This window comes from Pipistrellus hanaki (assembly GCF_964339955.1).
Source record: "Pipistrellus hanaki genome assembly, chromosome: 9".
NCBI lineage: Eukaryota > Metazoa > Chordata > Mammalia > Chiroptera > Vespertilionidae > Pipistrellus > Pipistrellus hanaki.
The window spans coordinates 46,524,018-46,540,866 of record NC_140511.1 but is presented as its reverse complement, the minus strand read 5'-3'; the positions used below and the strand labels follow the sequence as shown (position 1 = coordinate 46,540,866).

Sequence of the window (16,849 nt, the reverse complement as noted above, 5' to 3'; positions counted from 1 at the left end):
ACCAGGTTACAACTCTATTTTGCTTTATAACTAAGCAAAACAAATCTTCAGGCCGGATAATAAGGTTTAATACTGGAGATGCCTAAAAAACTTCTTAAGTTCCCATTAAAATACCAATAATGTCATATAAAATGAGTAAAATTGGCACTACCACTAGAAATTAAAGTAAGAAACCAATTATTTAAAAATACAATAAACATTCATGAGCTATTATATTTTATTGTTAGGGATTTTTTAAAAAGTGATTCCAAACTACAATAATTAAAAATTTTTTATTTGTTAGAACTCACTAGGGACCAGTCTGCAATGTCCACCATGGAAGTCTTAGGCTCAACTACACAGACCACAATACTACCATGGATCACATGTGGCTATTAGACAGAAAGCAGATTGTTAGCAGAGTGAGTACCTGGCATTTTTCTTCAGTGGGAATCCTCACAAAATATAGCTCAAGTCAAGAGACCCCGCTAGGCTGTGCATCTTGATTGAAAAGCCTATCCGCAGGAGCCAATATTTCCTCTAAAATCTCAGAGCACAGGACCCAGGGTTCCCCAAAGAGCAGTCATTTCGTCCAGGGAAGTTCAGATGTACCTTTCTGTCCAATTTATAATACTGCTAGTCTGGATACAATTTACCGTTCAAAGATCTTTTTTTATTATATATCTCTAGGCCCGTGGTGTTCAGGGGTGATTTTGCCACCAGGGCAATGCCTAGAGACAGTTTGGTGGTTGTGACTGGGAGTTATTACTGGCACTTAGTGGGAGTAGCTACTAAACATCCTACAATATCAGCCCTCTAATATAAAAAAAAATTATCCAGCTCCAAATATCAATATTTTCAAGATTAGGAAACCCCGACAAAGGCAATAAATAGTGACCAGGAGTACATACTTTGTAATCTACCTGATCTGAGGTTAAATCTCAGCTCAAGTTACCATACGTATGAAACTGAACTTTTGGTGCATGTAAGGCTTTGCCATTGCTCCACCATGAAGCTTGAGCTGTGCTCTATAGACTATGATGTGCAGTATTTTTAATTTAAGTTGGTTTTTAGAAGCAACATTTAATTTTCCTACTATTTGAGAGTGTGTTTTTTTTTTCTTCTGGTTTTCAATCTGATAATAAATGTTGTCAGTGCCACTCTATATTCTTTTTCTCTATTGAGTTTTTTTGGCAGCCTAATAAATAGCAGCTTTTGTAAACATTCTCATCAGTGCTTGCATTCTATCTGGTTTAAATATCAGACTAACCATGTTATTTCTATGCTCTACATTAGTAATTAATTTTAGAGTGTTGTTGTTTTTTTTAAGGACTCAGAAAGTTGCCTTAATCTCCCATTCTAATGTGTCATTGTTTATCTCATCTCATTTTTCAGAGGGTTTTGCTATAAATATATTTCATTTATATTTTTAGGTGCATTTAACAAGTTTAAGAAATATCAGCTCCCCACCCCGACCGTCTGACCTCGGCCCTCCGACCCTCTATCTCGGCCCTCAGACCCTCTATCTCGGCTCTCTCCCGCACTAAATGCCCCCGCAGCCCTCGCCCCGACCCCCGACAGCTCGCGCCACCCGCCGCTTCCCCGGCAGAGACCGCGGGGCGCCCCGGAGGAACCCGGCCCCTGGGAACAAACCGGAGGGCGCGATCCGCGTAGCCGCCCGCCAGCGGGGCTTCCAATCCCACGTCCCCGCGTACTCACCGCCCGCGGACCCGGTGAAACCTACGAGCAAGGCTCTCGGCCCGCGCTCCGTTCAGTCACCGCAGGTGGCAGTTCCCCGGAGGGCCGCGGGACCCGCGTCCTGGCTGGCGAAGGCAGCTGGAGTTGGCGATCACCACGACCAGGAAGCCCCGCCACTCCGTGTCTTTAAATGCCGCCGCCGCCTCATCAGTGTCTTATGGGCTGAAGCACGCCGGCCGCGCAGTCCTGCGCACGCGCACCAGACTTGGAAGGAGACCCAGGGGTCTAAGTGGATTGGCTCCGGAGGGGCGTGGGCGGGGTCTTCCTAGCCCCGCCCATTGGTCTAGGACACGCCCACTATAACATTGTGCCTAACCATAGGGTCAGGAAGGGATGGATGCAATCCTTGGAGGGTTGGTGGGAGAAGGGTGTGTCAAATTCCCATCCCTTATAAGGAAATGAGCTAAGATCTTTCTTACCTTCTTTCAGCACCCCTATGCTCCTAATTTGCTAGGAACAAAAAAGAAACAACAGTGACATAATTTCGACATAATACTGTCTTGCGAGTAACATGGTTTAGCATGGTTTTTCTTGATTCAGTTTTGTATCTTGTAGAAGAGCATGAGTTCAGGTTTGGCTTATTGAGGATGAGATATGTTCTGACATCCAAGAAGCAATGTCAAATAGACAATTGGCTTCTGGATATTAGGGCTAGACATGTAAAATTAGTGTCATTTCTGGATAGAAGGTAATTGATGTCATAAGTGGGAGTGAGACTGCAGGCAGATAGGTAAAAATAGAGAAAATAGTTAAAGGAGAGGGTACTGGGCCTCAGAGGAAGAACTTACACTAGTCAGTCAGGAAAGCCTTTTTAGGGATGGTGCTATAAATCTAGGGCATGAGTTGACCAAGGTAAAACAGGATGTGAAACTAGGATTTTTTGTTTTGTTGCAACTTCTTCTGTAATCATTAATATCATAAGTGAATTATAAGTATCACGTCAATCCTCACCACAATACTATATGATAGAGATTATTATACCCTAATTTATTGAAACTGAAAGATGGCACAGCTAAGCTTCAAGCTCAGATCCCTTCAAATTTGTTTCACAGCTATTCACTCAATGCTACAGAATTAGATGATTATTGGTAAGATATGACAGAATGGTGGAATGATGTGTGCCATGATGGGATTGGCATTTTTAAAATCCTATATAATAAAAGGCTAATATGAAAATTGTCCCCTTGGGAATTTGACAGCCCACTAAGATGTGTGCTGACCACCAGGGGGCAGCATTGAACAAAGGAAGGCCACAGTCAGCAGCCAACAGCCAAGGAAGAAAGGCTGCCTGCTGGCCCTGATCGCTGGCCAGGCCTAGGGCCCTACCCATGCATGAATTTTGTGCGCCGGGCCTCTAGTCATATATAACTAGCTAGGTATAATAAAAAACTTAACTTGCAGGTATTGTCAGTAAATATGCTCAAACATGGTCTTCAGCCGATCAAGAGAGCATGGAAATGAAAAATGCAATAAAGAGGAGTGCGAATATGGGCCTTCCTTTCATACTTCTGGTAGGTAAGAAGTTTCTGACCATGTTTTCAAAGGTCCAAGGAAACCCATACATTGCTCTCTAACTGAACAAGGGTAATTTTCAGGTTTCAGTCAACTCACTGAAGGTCCAGCTATTTTTATGGCACAACTTTACAAGTTTTCTCTTTAAAAAAAGAAATACTTTATTAAGATTTTAATATCTGTTTTTTTTTTCTCATTGGAAACAATAGAGGCCAGAAGACAGTGAAACATCATCTTTAATATGCTGAAGGAAATAAACTCTTATCATGTTAACTCTAAGTAAGTTGAAAATGTTAAAGCTGTTTATTGTAATCTCTAGAGAACCACTAAAGAAGATATGTTTGTCACTGTGAAGACAAAGGACTCCAAACCCTTCTGGAACTAGATCCTTTAGATGCATAGAGTTGTTTGTTACAAACTCCATTCCCTTCTATCATCATGAAATTCAGCTTCTCTGATTTATTGATTCACTTATTATTGATTAACCTGTCTGTATTTTTTAATTACTTAAGCCCATATTTTGTCTAGGCTACTTCTATATTCATTCAGCAAATTTACATAGAGAATCTAATATGTGGCAGATACTGTACCAGCAATTGGGAATATGCTAGTAAACACAATCAGATGAGGACTTCCTTAATATCCTCTCCTCTCCCTCACCTTTTCCCTCTGCCTCTGCCTCTGCCTCTGCCTCTGCCTCTGCCTCTCCTTCTCCCTGATCCTGCACTGATGATCTTGGCAGTGTAAAGTGTGCCAACTAGTGCTGTGAGATTGTTTGGGTCTACACTTGTGGCTACAGGACCATCATCTCAATATTAGTTCTTTTAGTCTTTTATCATGTATAGTCAGTTTTTGTTACTTCAATTAAGAACCCTGACAGATACATCATATTAATTATTATTTTGGGGGGAGTTTACAAAATATTTTTTTCTTTAGGAGCTTTCGGCCCTTTAGTGCCCTTCTCCCTCCATAGATTGAGAGGTAGTAGTTCCAAGCAGACAGCTCTTCATTGGTAGAGAAAAAGACCCACTGGCATCTGTTTTGATGGAATAAATGGGAGCATGATTCTCTCAGGGTTTCAGTTATCCATTGCTGCATAACAAACCATCTTAAAACAGTAAGCATTTCATTTTGTTCAGGATTCTGTGGGTTCAGAATTTGGACAGTGGGGATGGCAGTTATGTTAGATAAAGGAATCTTAAAAAGTGGGTGGTTGTGTGATAATTGATTTGGGGTAAATATACAAACTGATTTTAGTGAGTTGTGGAAGGAAGGATAATAAAATTGTTTAGGGGTAAAACTAGAAAAAGTGGCTTGAAGACACAAGAAAGTTGGTTTTAACCTACCATGAAGAACATATTTCTAATAGAAAAATTATCTACCTATATATGAAGGAGAATAATCCAAGAGAATAAGGAACTATATCATTCTTGTTTAGGCAAATGCTAGATAATTGATTCAATAAAGATATTATGGGGTGCTTTAAGCTTCAGACATATGGTTGGATTAGATGACTTGAATTTTTTACTCTGATACCCCATGATTATATAAAGTTTGGATTGATGATATAAAATATTTTTTGGAGCTTTCAGAGAAAACATTATGAATTAGAAAATATTATTGCCGCTGGTATCTTTCTACAAGCTGAAATCTTGTCTATGATCCCAGTATTAAAGACTTCCAGATATTTTTAATGTTTTAATTCAAGCCTATTCCTAGGTTTGCATTCCTGGGACATCCAAATTTGATATAAGAATTTTCTTTGATGTTAGAATCATGCATACAATTCATATTAGAGATTATTTCAAGATAATCCACTTTAAGCCTCCTAAATTTAATTTGGATCATGCTTAAAACATCTTCATGTTAGATGAATTAACTACAAGCTCCCTTTAAATAACACAATGTGATGCCCAGCTGATGAAGCTCAGTGGCTGAGCCTTCACCCAGCAACCGGAAGCAGCCAGTTTGATTCCAATCAGGACGCATGACTGGATTGCAGGCTCAACACCCTCTCCTCCCAGTACAGGCCGTGCAGGAGGCAGCCAATCCATGAATGTTTCTATCTATCCCTTTCCCTCCCTCTCTCTAAAAATAATCAATAAACATTAAAATAACACAAGGTTTCTCACATTCAGGATATAACCTAACTTTCCATCCTTTTACTTCTTCCCTATGTCCTACCTTAGCGTGCAGTATTCACAGTTCCCAGAACATGTCCTTCACTATCACTCTTCTTCCTGAAATGACCTAATTCATAGCTGCCTATCAAAGTCCTGCTCCTTTTGTAAGGATGTTACCCTAGCTCTAACAGTCACACCCAGAGGTCACTGCCTCTGAGAAGGAGACTTTCTTCCAATCAGTTTCCAGAGAGCCCCTTTGACATCCTTGTTTCTCAGGCTGTAAATTATGGGGTTCAACATTGGTGTGACCACTGTATAGAACACAGATATCATCTTATCCCGCTCTTTGGTGGTCTTGGAGTTTGGCCTCATGTAGGTGAATATTCCTGATCCATAGAAGAGAACAACGACAATGAGGTGGGAGCCACAGGTAGAGAAAGCTTTGAGCCTCCCCTCCCCAGACTGCATCTGGACCACCGTGGAAATGATATGCCAGTAGGAGACAAGGATCAGGGAGACAGGAGCGAGGAGGATGACCACGCCCATTGCAAAGATGGCCATTTCTGTGCTGTAGGTATCTGCTGAAGCCAGCTTCAGGAGTGCAGGAGGCTCACAAAAGTAGTGATTGATAATGTTCTGTCCTCGATAGGGAAGTTGGAAAGTAAAGGTGGTGTCCACCAGAGACACTAATGCCCCACTGGCCCAGGATGCTACAGCCAGCTGGAGACACACCTGTTGTGTCATGATGGTGGAGTAGTGCAGGGGCTTGCAGACAGCCACGTACCGGTCATAGGACATCACGGCCAGCAGAGCACACTCTGTACACCCAACCAGAAGGAAGACAATTACCTGTGCCATACACCCCACGAAAGAAATCGTTTTCCTATTTACCAGGAAGTGGACCAACACCTGCGGGACAATGCTAGTAGAAAAACAAAGATCTGCGAAAGAGAGGTTTCTAAGAAAAAAGTACATGGGCGTGTGCAGTTGAGAGTTCATGAAGATGAGAATGATAATCAGCAAATTGCCAAGCACAGTCAACAGGTAAATGATGAGAAAAAGAATGAATAGCAGGATCTGGGTCTGCAAATCCCTGGAAAGGCCAAGGAGGATGAACTCAGCCACAAAGGTTTGGTTTTCTTCTCCCATTGAGAGGTATGCCTGTTAACCTGTTTGGAACCAACAAAAAGAAAAACTTTGCGTTTGTGATTTCAACCCCTGTAGAAGAGGCTCATTTAAAACTGACACCTAATTGGAGAGTATTACTTTTTTTTCTTATCCAATTTATTCTAATTAATACTAAATATAATATTTTATTATTATTTGGTTATAATTTAAATCCAATCTCCCCCCCCCCCCAAAAAAAAATCTTCTCCCCAGTGCCCCCTTTAAAAACTACACAGAACCTTTATTAAAGCCTTCCTGTTTTGATGTTTAGAATTTATGGGTCTTTTACTAAATGGTTATACTTGTATTGTTAGGAAATGACTCTGTTAGCACTATTGCCATGCATAAAACGATATGCTAACTGTTCAAAAATACTATATATTTAATTATAACATATCCTCAAAAAATATGAAATAGTTTTCAGGCATCAAATTTAACTTGACCTCTTAAAAAACAGCAAACTGTACTGTATTTAAAAATAACCTTTAGCATATCATACACTAAAGGCCATTCTATTTGGATTAAAGAGTAAAATATTAAAACTAGAACAATAAGCCGAAACCGGTTTGGCTCAGTGGATAGAGTGTCGGCCTGCGGACTGAAAGGTCCCAGGTTCGATTCTGGTCAAGGGCATATACAGTGGTTGCGGGCATATCTCCGGTAGGGGGTGTGCAGGAGGCAGCTGGTTGATGTTTCTCTCTCATCGACGTTTCTAGCTCTCTATCCCTCTCCCTTCCTCTCTGTGGAAAATCAATAAAAAATATATTAAAACACACACACACACACACACACACACACACACAAAAACAACAACAACAAAAAAACTAGAACAATAAAAAGGAAAAATTAGTCTAACCCTAATCCTAACCCTAACCCACATTGTTGTGATATCTTGATAGGACCATATTGAAAAACATACAGAGTTTACAACATAAATTAAAGGTCTATAGTGAGTTAATATCAAAGACAAAATTAAAAGATAACTACAAGCTGAGGAAAGTATTCAAAGGAGATGCCAGACAAAAGTTAAAAGACTTCATTATATTAAGATCCCATATTTTTAAAACACTATGAAAATTGTTGAGTCCAAGGACATAGATTATTTTAAAAGAAGTGCAATGTCTACTAATAAGAAAAAATTCCATAGTATTATAAGTCAATAATAATAATAATAATAATGAGAGATACATTTTTTCACTTGGACAATTAGTAAGATTTTAATAGCAATGACTCACCACAAAAATAATAACTAGTGTTTTATTGAGCATTTAACCCTTGACAGGCACTAATTTAAGAACCTCAACTTTTTTCAGCATATTACATTCCAGCTGGCTACATGAGCAATGTAATTACATTATGAAGTAGACACTATTATCTTATTTTTCAGATGAGAAAACTGAATCATAGAGAGGTTACGCTACTTTCCCCAAATCTCATAATTCATAAGTTTCAGAGTTCATTATCTGTAAAATGAAGGTTTAGACATTTTTGTACAATGCAAGTGGTTAAAAAATTAGCGCAATCTCTCTGGAAAACAATTTTATCAAATACTTTAAAAATTTAAATATTCACATGCTTTGACCAGTTCTCAATGGTGTCCTGGAGAGAAAAATAACCTTTTTATTAGTCTTTGCTTCCACCATGAGAAGTGAAAATCTAATTTGTAATATTCTAGGGCAGTGGTCAGTAAACTCATTAGTCAACAGGGCCAAATATCAACAGTACAATGATTGAAATTTCTTTTGAGAGCCAAAATTTTTAAACTTAAACTATATAGATAGGTACATTGTTATTGACTTAATTAGGGTACTCCTAAGCTGGCCTTTGCTAAAAACTCAAGGGGCCAAAGAGCCACATGTGGCTCTCGAGCTGCGGTTTGCCAGCCACTGTTCTAGAGGTAATATGATGTTATAATATGGATTTAAGTTGTAAGAGAAGTTGAGATCCTTGAAGGACTTTAGATTAGATGAAGTACCTGAACTCTGAACTTGATGACATTAGGGACTAGTCCAATTAATACAAAAGTGGTGCCTTATTTTTTATTATTTCTTGTTTCTTTTGTAGAACTCTAATGGGGAAATGACCAGGACTAAAGTAGTATTAGGAGTTCCTGAATCCTCTAGACTGAATATCATCTAATACTATGAAACATTATCCCAGTTTCTAAATCCTATTATAGGAGTCCATTCTAAATAAATACTGTAAGTTGCAGAAAATATTCACAAGAAAACACGTTTGTCACATCATATAATAAAATAATGATTTAAAACAGACATATATATCAATGAAACATAATAGAGAGCCCCCAAATAAACCACACAGATATGGTAAGCTGATCATCAACAAGAGTGCCAACAATACACAATAGGAAAATAATAGTCTTTCAAAAAAATAGTGTTGGGAAAACTCGATATCCATGTGCAAAACAATGAAATTGGATTCTTATCTCACATTGTATACAAAAATGAACTCAAAATGGATTAAAGATTCAAACATAAAACCTGAAACCATAGAACACCTAGAAGAAAGGACAGGGGGAAAGCTTCTGGGCATTAGTCTTAGCAATAATTCCTTGGCTATAACACCAAAAGCACAAGCAACAACAACAACAAAAATAGACAAGTGAAACTATATCAAACTAAAGAGCTTCTGCCAGCAAAGAAAATAATCAATGAAATGAAAAAGCAACCCATGGGATAGGAAAAATATTTGCAGACCATCCTATATAATAAAAGCCTAATATGCTAAGTGTCCGGTCATGCAGTCAGCTGTTCAACCAATCCAAGCATAATATGCTAATGATATGGGAAGGCCACTCAACTGCTCACTATGATGTGCACTGACCACCAGGGGGCAGGAGCTCCGACTGATAGGTAAATTTGCTGTTGGGGTTCGGCCAATCAGGACTGGACGAGACAGGCGGGACACACCCTGGAGCCCTTCTGCGGCCCCTCCCTGCCTGGCCAACCTCCTGCGTCCCTCCCTGGCCCTGATCCTGCACTGGTGGGGTTCCTCAGCCTGGCCTGTGCCTTCTCACAATCCAGGACCCCTCAGGGGATGCCAGAGAGCTGGTTTCGGCAGCACAGTGGAACGACTGGTCACTATGATGTGTACTGACACCCATGGGGCAGATGCTCAATGCAGGAACTGCCCCTGGTGGTCAGTGCACTCCCACAGGAGGAACGCTGCTCAGCCAGAAGCCAGGCTCACAGTTGGTAAATGCAGTGGCAGTGGTGGGAACCTCTCCCACCTCCACGACAGTGCTAAGGATATCTGACTGAAGGGTGCGGGCCTAACCCATCAGTTGGACATCTCCTGAGGACTCCCAGACTGTGAGAGGGTGCAGGCTGGGCTGAGAGACCACACCTCCTGAGTGCACAAATTTCATGCACCGGGCCTCTAGTATATTACATAGAAATGTAAATCAAGACCACAATGAGATACTCCTCCCCTGGTAGGATGGCTGTTACTAAACAAACACCCCAGAAGAGAACAAATGTTGACAAGAATGTAGAGAAAAGGAAACACTTGTACACTGTTGATAGAAATGTAAATTGGTGCAGCCACTACGGAAAAATAGTTCTGGAAATTCCTAAAAAATTTATAAATAGAATTACCATATGACCCAACAGTCCTACTTCTCAGTATATATACAAAGGAATTGAAATCAAGATCTTGAGATATCTTTGCTCTCATACTTCTTGCAGCATTATTCACAATAGTCAAGACTACTAAGAATGGATAAAAATAACATTAAGCAATCACTCAATAGAATAATATTTACCTTTTAAAAAGAAGGAATTCCTCCTATTTGTGACAATATGTAGGATTCTGGAGAACATTATGCTGAGTGAAATAAATCAGATACAGAAGGACTATATGATGTCATTTATATGAGGAATCCAATATGGTCAAAGTCACAGAAGCAGAGAGTGATATGGTGGTTTTCAGGGTCTGGGGGGGAGGAAGGGTACTAAGGTTTAGTTATGTGAGATGAATAAATCCCAGAGATGTACTGTACAGCGTGGTGCCCTTCGTTATTCAAAGAATCACTTCCTCTCCCACAATGAAATTCCGCAGGGAAGAATTTACCTGTACTTACCCCATAGTAATGGCTGTCATTTTCTTTCCCCCCATTTCTTGTTGTCTAGGTGTTATCTGAGCACTGCTGTTTCCTCTGTACCCTACAGATAATAATTATTGATATAATTAATAATAATGACAATCATCTTCCATTCATATTTACCAAGAGTATGTTTGCTAATGCCTTAGGGACCAAAGCAAATAATACAGTATATTTTCAAAATGCACAGAAAATATTGAAAGAAAAAACTTTCCAAAATGTTAAGAGTGGTTGACTGGATACTGAATTTATCCAGTATCCAGTAAACAGACATATAGACCAATGCAAGTGGTTAGAAAATATGTGGAATGGGGAAGAATACAGTTTAATCTCCAAACAGGAAAGGAGAATATCAAATGAGTGAAAAAAGAGGTAAAAGGATGAACTGTTATGTCATTTATATTCCAAGAAAGGCTAGGGATAATTGTTCCTTCACACTCTAAAGACTTGATATAATTATCAGCTTATAATTAATTCAACAATGATGTCTCTTTATCATTGTTGGAAGAAAACTTAAGAGTGGTTAAAATAGAATAAAGGGGATAGATGTGAGAAGAAAGCAGGGAAGGGAAGCTGGACATAAAGAACAGGATCCAGAGATGTGGACAAAGCAGAAGGAAGAAGGGATAGAGAAGAGCTCAATTAGCCTGGCTGTTTTCCCAGAAATGAAGGGATGGGTAATGAATATTTTATCCCTCGGAGGCCCTAACAACATCATAACTAATATGGTCTTTCCAGAAATCTCCCCATTATGACACTGATACACAAAAATGCATACATGTGAATTATTGCACACACACCACACAACATGCTACATAGACCTATCTAGTCAGCTTCACAAATAATATTTCAATCAAATACATAGACATTCACATGTCACAGATATATATTTACATAAGTATTTCATATTGTTTTTTGTTTGTTTCTTAATTCTCACCAGAGGATATTGTCCTCCATTGATTTTTAGAGAGAGTGGAAGGGAGGAAGGGAGGGAAGAAGGAAGAGAGAGAGAGAGAGATGAGAGACCCATCTATTGGTTGCCTCCCACATGCATCTACATATCAGTGCTGGGGAATGAACCTGAAACCAAGTTACACTCCCATGACTGGGAATTGAACCTGAGATCCTTTGGTGTGTAGGTCGATGCTCTACCACTGAACCACACTGACCAGGGCAATATTTCATATTCTATTGTATAAACCCTCATGGTCACAAATCTCTCACCATAACAAAAGGAGTAATTGCATACTGAGCCAACTGGATTCTGACCAAGGCTGGGCTGGGTATAGGGGAACTCACCATGCCTAGGGTGTATGGGGAGGATGTTGGGGTATTGGAGTATAGGTGGGATGGCACCAGCAGTGGGAGTCAGTCTGGACTAGATGGACAGCGCTGACAGTAATTGGACCCATTCCCCCATCTGCTGTTACTCACCAGGGGATCAGAAGTGGCAATGCCGGCATTCCTAGAAGAGTGTCCCATACGGTCCTTGTTCCTTCACATTCCCTAGGCTCAGAGTGTGCCCCAGATCAAGAGGCTTTTGATGGAGTTTTTCAAAGCAAGATTCCTTGTTTCCTTCTGGTTTTCTACCTGTTCAGTAGGAGATGGTGGAACAAATGCAAGCCGAGGGAAACAATGAAACCTGAAGGGCTGACATCAGAGGGCAGGGGAGGGAGAACCAGGCAGTAGCTTTTCAACAGCAAGAGGAAAATAACGTGGGAGGGTGCAGCCTCCGTGGTCTCTCTAGTAACGGCCTCATCCCTGAGGAGAAGGTCTGGAAAAGGATTTGGGGGTTACATTTCTAAAGAAGAGAAGTGGGAATAGAACTGTGGTCTCTGAGAGTCCAGCAGGGAAAACGATGTGCAAGAGAATAAATGATAAAGTTAATCTTTCCCAACACCATGCCCACTTCCCACTCCCTCAACCAGTCCTCCAGAATCCCACAAACTGAGCCTGGCAGCAGTTTTCCTATGCTCACCTGAAGGCAGAGACGAGGCAGAACCAGGGCTGAGGAGACATTGGTTTAAGGATCCAGGATCAAGTACAGGAGGGAGTGATTTCTGCAGCCGGCAGATCCACTCTTGAAGAATAGCACCGACTATGGGTTAGGTGCCTGAGCAATGCCTCCCAAAGCCTGCACTCGAGTCATCCTATCAGTGTGACTTCATCCCAAGCCTTTTTGCCTTATTTGATTCAAGGTACAAACTCCAATTCTCCTAGATCCCAGTTCTGAACAAAGAATTTTCCTTCATGGAAATATTTAAAGGTGAGGTCCTGAGAGTGATATAAACAAGCATTCCCTGGAGCTTTAAGAGCCTTCAACTTTATTTTCTTTCCACCGTCTGAAACACCCTAGGGCACTTAGTGTTACATTTGAAATCACAGACCAAAGCTTTCATATCACGCTCACCAGTGTTTTCAAACTCCACACTAGTGTCATTCAAATAACATCAGTTAATCTATTTCTAAGAGCTTTACAAGTTACCAAATTTATGTTTTAATTTATATGATTACATAGAAAGGACAATGAGCAGATATTGGATTATCTGGATGCCAACTTTCTATTTGAGTAATGCAACTTGATTGAAGAGTTGTACTCTCATTTTTGTTTATGGTTGTTTTGGTACCATGTGATCACCATAAGGGATGGAGTTTACTTTGGTTAATACTGTCCTAATATCAACATGACAAGAGGAGTCTTGAGAGTGCTGTTATATTAAAGTTACTAGAGGCCTGGTGCATGAAATTTGTGCACTCATGTGGGGAAGGTCCCTCAGCCTGGCCTGCATCCTCTGGCAGTCTGGGAGCCCTTGGGGATGTCTGTCTGACCACTTAGGCCCATTCTCCATGGGGAGCAGGAGTAAGCCTACAGTCAGACATTCTTAGTGCTGCTGTAAGCCTGCCTTCTGGCTGAGCAGCGTTCCCCCTCTGGGAGCTCATTGACCACCAAGGAGCAGCTCCTGCATTGAGTATCTGCCCCCCTGGTGGTCAGTGCGCATCATAGTGATTAGTTGTTCCATCCTCGGGCTGAAACTGGCTCTCCAACATCCCCCTCGGAGTCCTGGATTGCGTGAGGGCACAGGCCAGGCCGAGGGACCTTACCGATGGATGGTGAGGGGCCAGGGAGGGATGCGGAAGGTTGTCCAGCCAAGGTGGGACTGGGGAGGGCTCCAGGGTGTGTCCTGTCTTGCTAAGTCCCGATGACCCCAGCAGCAAGCTAACCTACTAGTCGGAGCATTTGTCCCCTGGTGGTCAGTGCACAACATAGCAACTGTTTGACTGGTTGACTGTCTGCCCCAGGTGGTCAGTGCATCACGTCATAGCGAGCGGTTGAGCGGCCTTAGCATATGATTAGCATATTATGCTTTGATTGGTTGAACGGTTGACTGGACAACCGGACATTTCGCATATTAGGCTTTTAATATATAGGATACTCTTTTAGTGGACATAAAGTCTTTGTCAGGAAAATTCACAGTCAAAAGATCATTTTGTGTACAACTATTTCTTAAACTACAAGTTTCTTAAACTATTAATTTATAATAGCCAAGACATGGAAACAACCTAAATGTTATTCCACCAATGATTGGATAAAGAAGATCTGGAACACACACATACAATGGAACACTACTTGCTCATTAAAAAGATGAAATATTGCCATTTACAACAGCATGGATGGATTTTGAGAATATCATGTGAAGTGAAATAAGTCAGAAAAAATAAGAACTATATGATTTCACTCATATGTGGGATATAAAATAAAAAGTAACAAATGAACACAACAAAATCATAGACACCGACGACCCTAGGGTGGTTACCAAAGGGGAAGGTGTTGGGGAGAGGATTAAGAGGGTAAAGGGGGTCTAATATCTGGTGAAAAGAGGAGAGTAAACTTTGGGTGGTGGGCACACAATGGGATACACAGATGATATATTATAAATTTGTAAACCTGAAACTTATATAATGTTATCAACCAATGTTACTCCAATACATTTAATTTAAAACCATAAACTCCTATGAGATTTGGTCCATTTTTACAGTCTCTAGTCTGTTCTTTCTCTGACTTTCTATTTCTGTTACAAGTATCCTGCAATCTTAATTCCTTCTGTTGCTTGTTTGTGTATTTGTTTGAGTCTTAGGTGTGGGGAATTTAATTAATTACAATTCTCAGTGACAAATTACAGTGATTAGTGATTTTAAAGTCCCTCTCTTGTTTATTTAGCTATACTATATATATATATCCATGCATCATTCCCATTGACCTCATAACCATTCTAATGCATGCAGTGCTTTTCATCTGGTCTCACAAAATGCTTTCTTTTGTATATGTATTTATAATTTATATAAATGATACTGTGTTATATGCCTCTTTGTTTCTTACTTTTCTCACTCAGTTCTAAGTCTTTAAGATCATTCATATTGCCACATATACATCCAAACTCTTCTGATTGTGGAATATCCTTGGTTTTCATCCATCGTACTTTTATTTATATTCTCTCCCAAGGAGAGATATTCCAATTACACACCATATCACCAACACAAATAACAGAACGACAAATATCCCAAGACTGAGTCTGTGTAAAAATATTTTGGCTCAATAATTGCTATATCATAGAATACGCATAAGATGATCAAGTAATACTGAATAACCAAACCTCATCCCAATGCAAGTCTGCTCCTCTATTTTCTACCGTTTTTGCCAGCACATTGTTACTAACACAGGTAAATAAATATCTCTGTTGTTTTACTTTTAGATCTTTCTTTACAAATGAATTTGAGCATTGCTTTATATTCATGTAGCCCTTTGAAGTTACTTTTTTTTATTTAATAAATTCCCTTTTTATATTATCTGCTATTTTTTGGGGGTGGAGGTTCTTTATTTTTCTTGTTGATTTGTATAATTCATTGTGAATCCTTGATAGTAAGTTCTTCTTAGATTTTAGATAAAGCAAAAAAAAAAATTGATCCATTTTTATTTATCTTTTAACTTTGTTCCTAATGTTCTTTATTAAACACAAATTTCAGATTTTATAAAATCAAATTCATCAATTTTTTCTTTATTAGTTGTGCTTTGGAATTTTTTTACTCTAAGTCAGTGAAGTGTACTGCTACGTATTCTTCTATAATGTCATTGTTCTATTTTAACTTTTAGGTATTTAATCCTATTAGGGGCTACCTCCTTTTGTCAGGTTAGGTAGAAATTCAGTTTTATTTTTCTCATTGTAGTCAACTAATTTTACTAACAACATTTACTGAACTATTTTTCCTTTCCCTAATGATTTTTGAAATTAACTTTGTTTCACATGAAACTTACATATGGGTCTATCTATTATATGAGCTCTCAATTCGGCTCCATTTGTTTATTTGTTCTTATTTCCACCAGTACCACCTGGATTTTATTTTTGTGGCTTGGCAATATGTCTTAATATCTGGTAAGGCATTCCTACATGACCTCTTTCAATGTTCTGACTAAGTATGGATTGTTATTTCTCCACATATATGTAAGAGTAACTCTTTTGGGTTACTAAAAATATCCAACTGGAATGGTATTACCCTAAACTTATAGATCAATTTAGGTAGAAATTATATCTTTATAATATTAAAGTCATCTGATCCAACAGATGAAATATTTTCCCATTTATTCAAATGATCTACTTTATGAGAGCTAATTTTTTTTTATTACCATGGAGACCTTGTGTATTCTTTTTTTTTTTAAAAAAAAATATATATATATATATTGTTGATTTTTTACAGAGAGGAAGTTAGAAACATCAATGAGAGAGAGTCATCAATCAGGTGCCTCTTGCACGCCCCCTACTGGGGATGTGCGTGCAACCAAGGTACATGCCCTTGACTAGAATCGAACCCAGGACCCTTAGTCCTCAGGCTGACGCTTTATCCACTGAGCCAAACCGGTTTCAGTGAGACCTTGTGTATTCTTGATTTGTTTCCATATACTTCATGATTTTTGTTGCTATTGTGAAATTGTATAATTAAAAAAATTATATTCCAATTGGTTATTGCTGGTAGAGAGGTAGAGAAAACAATTTTATTTATTTATTTATTTTTAGGTTGAACTCTGATATAGGAAACCTGCACATCTTTATTACTTCTAGGAGTTTGTTCATTGAATTTTTTTAGTTTGGTAATCATACAACCAGCAAATAGTAAAGTTGTTTTTTTTTTTTTC

At 39.3% G+C, this 16,849-nt stretch overlaps 1 protein-coding gene across 1 annotated transcript; it reads right to left on the bottom strand.

The window, feature by feature from the left end:
* Positions 1-5,576: 5,576 nt before the first annotated feature.
* On the bottom strand, positions 5,577-6,521 carry LOC311627752 (olfactory receptor 2D3; the record flags this gene model as incomplete). Its single annotated transcript, XM_084894312.1, has 1 exon — positions 5,577-6,521. The coding sequence occupies one exon, from the start codon at positions 6,519-6,521 to the stop codon at positions 5,577-5,579; it is 945 nt and encodes a 314-aa protein (XP_084750438.1).
* Between the last annotated feature and the right edge of the window lie 10,328 nt (positions 6,522-16,849).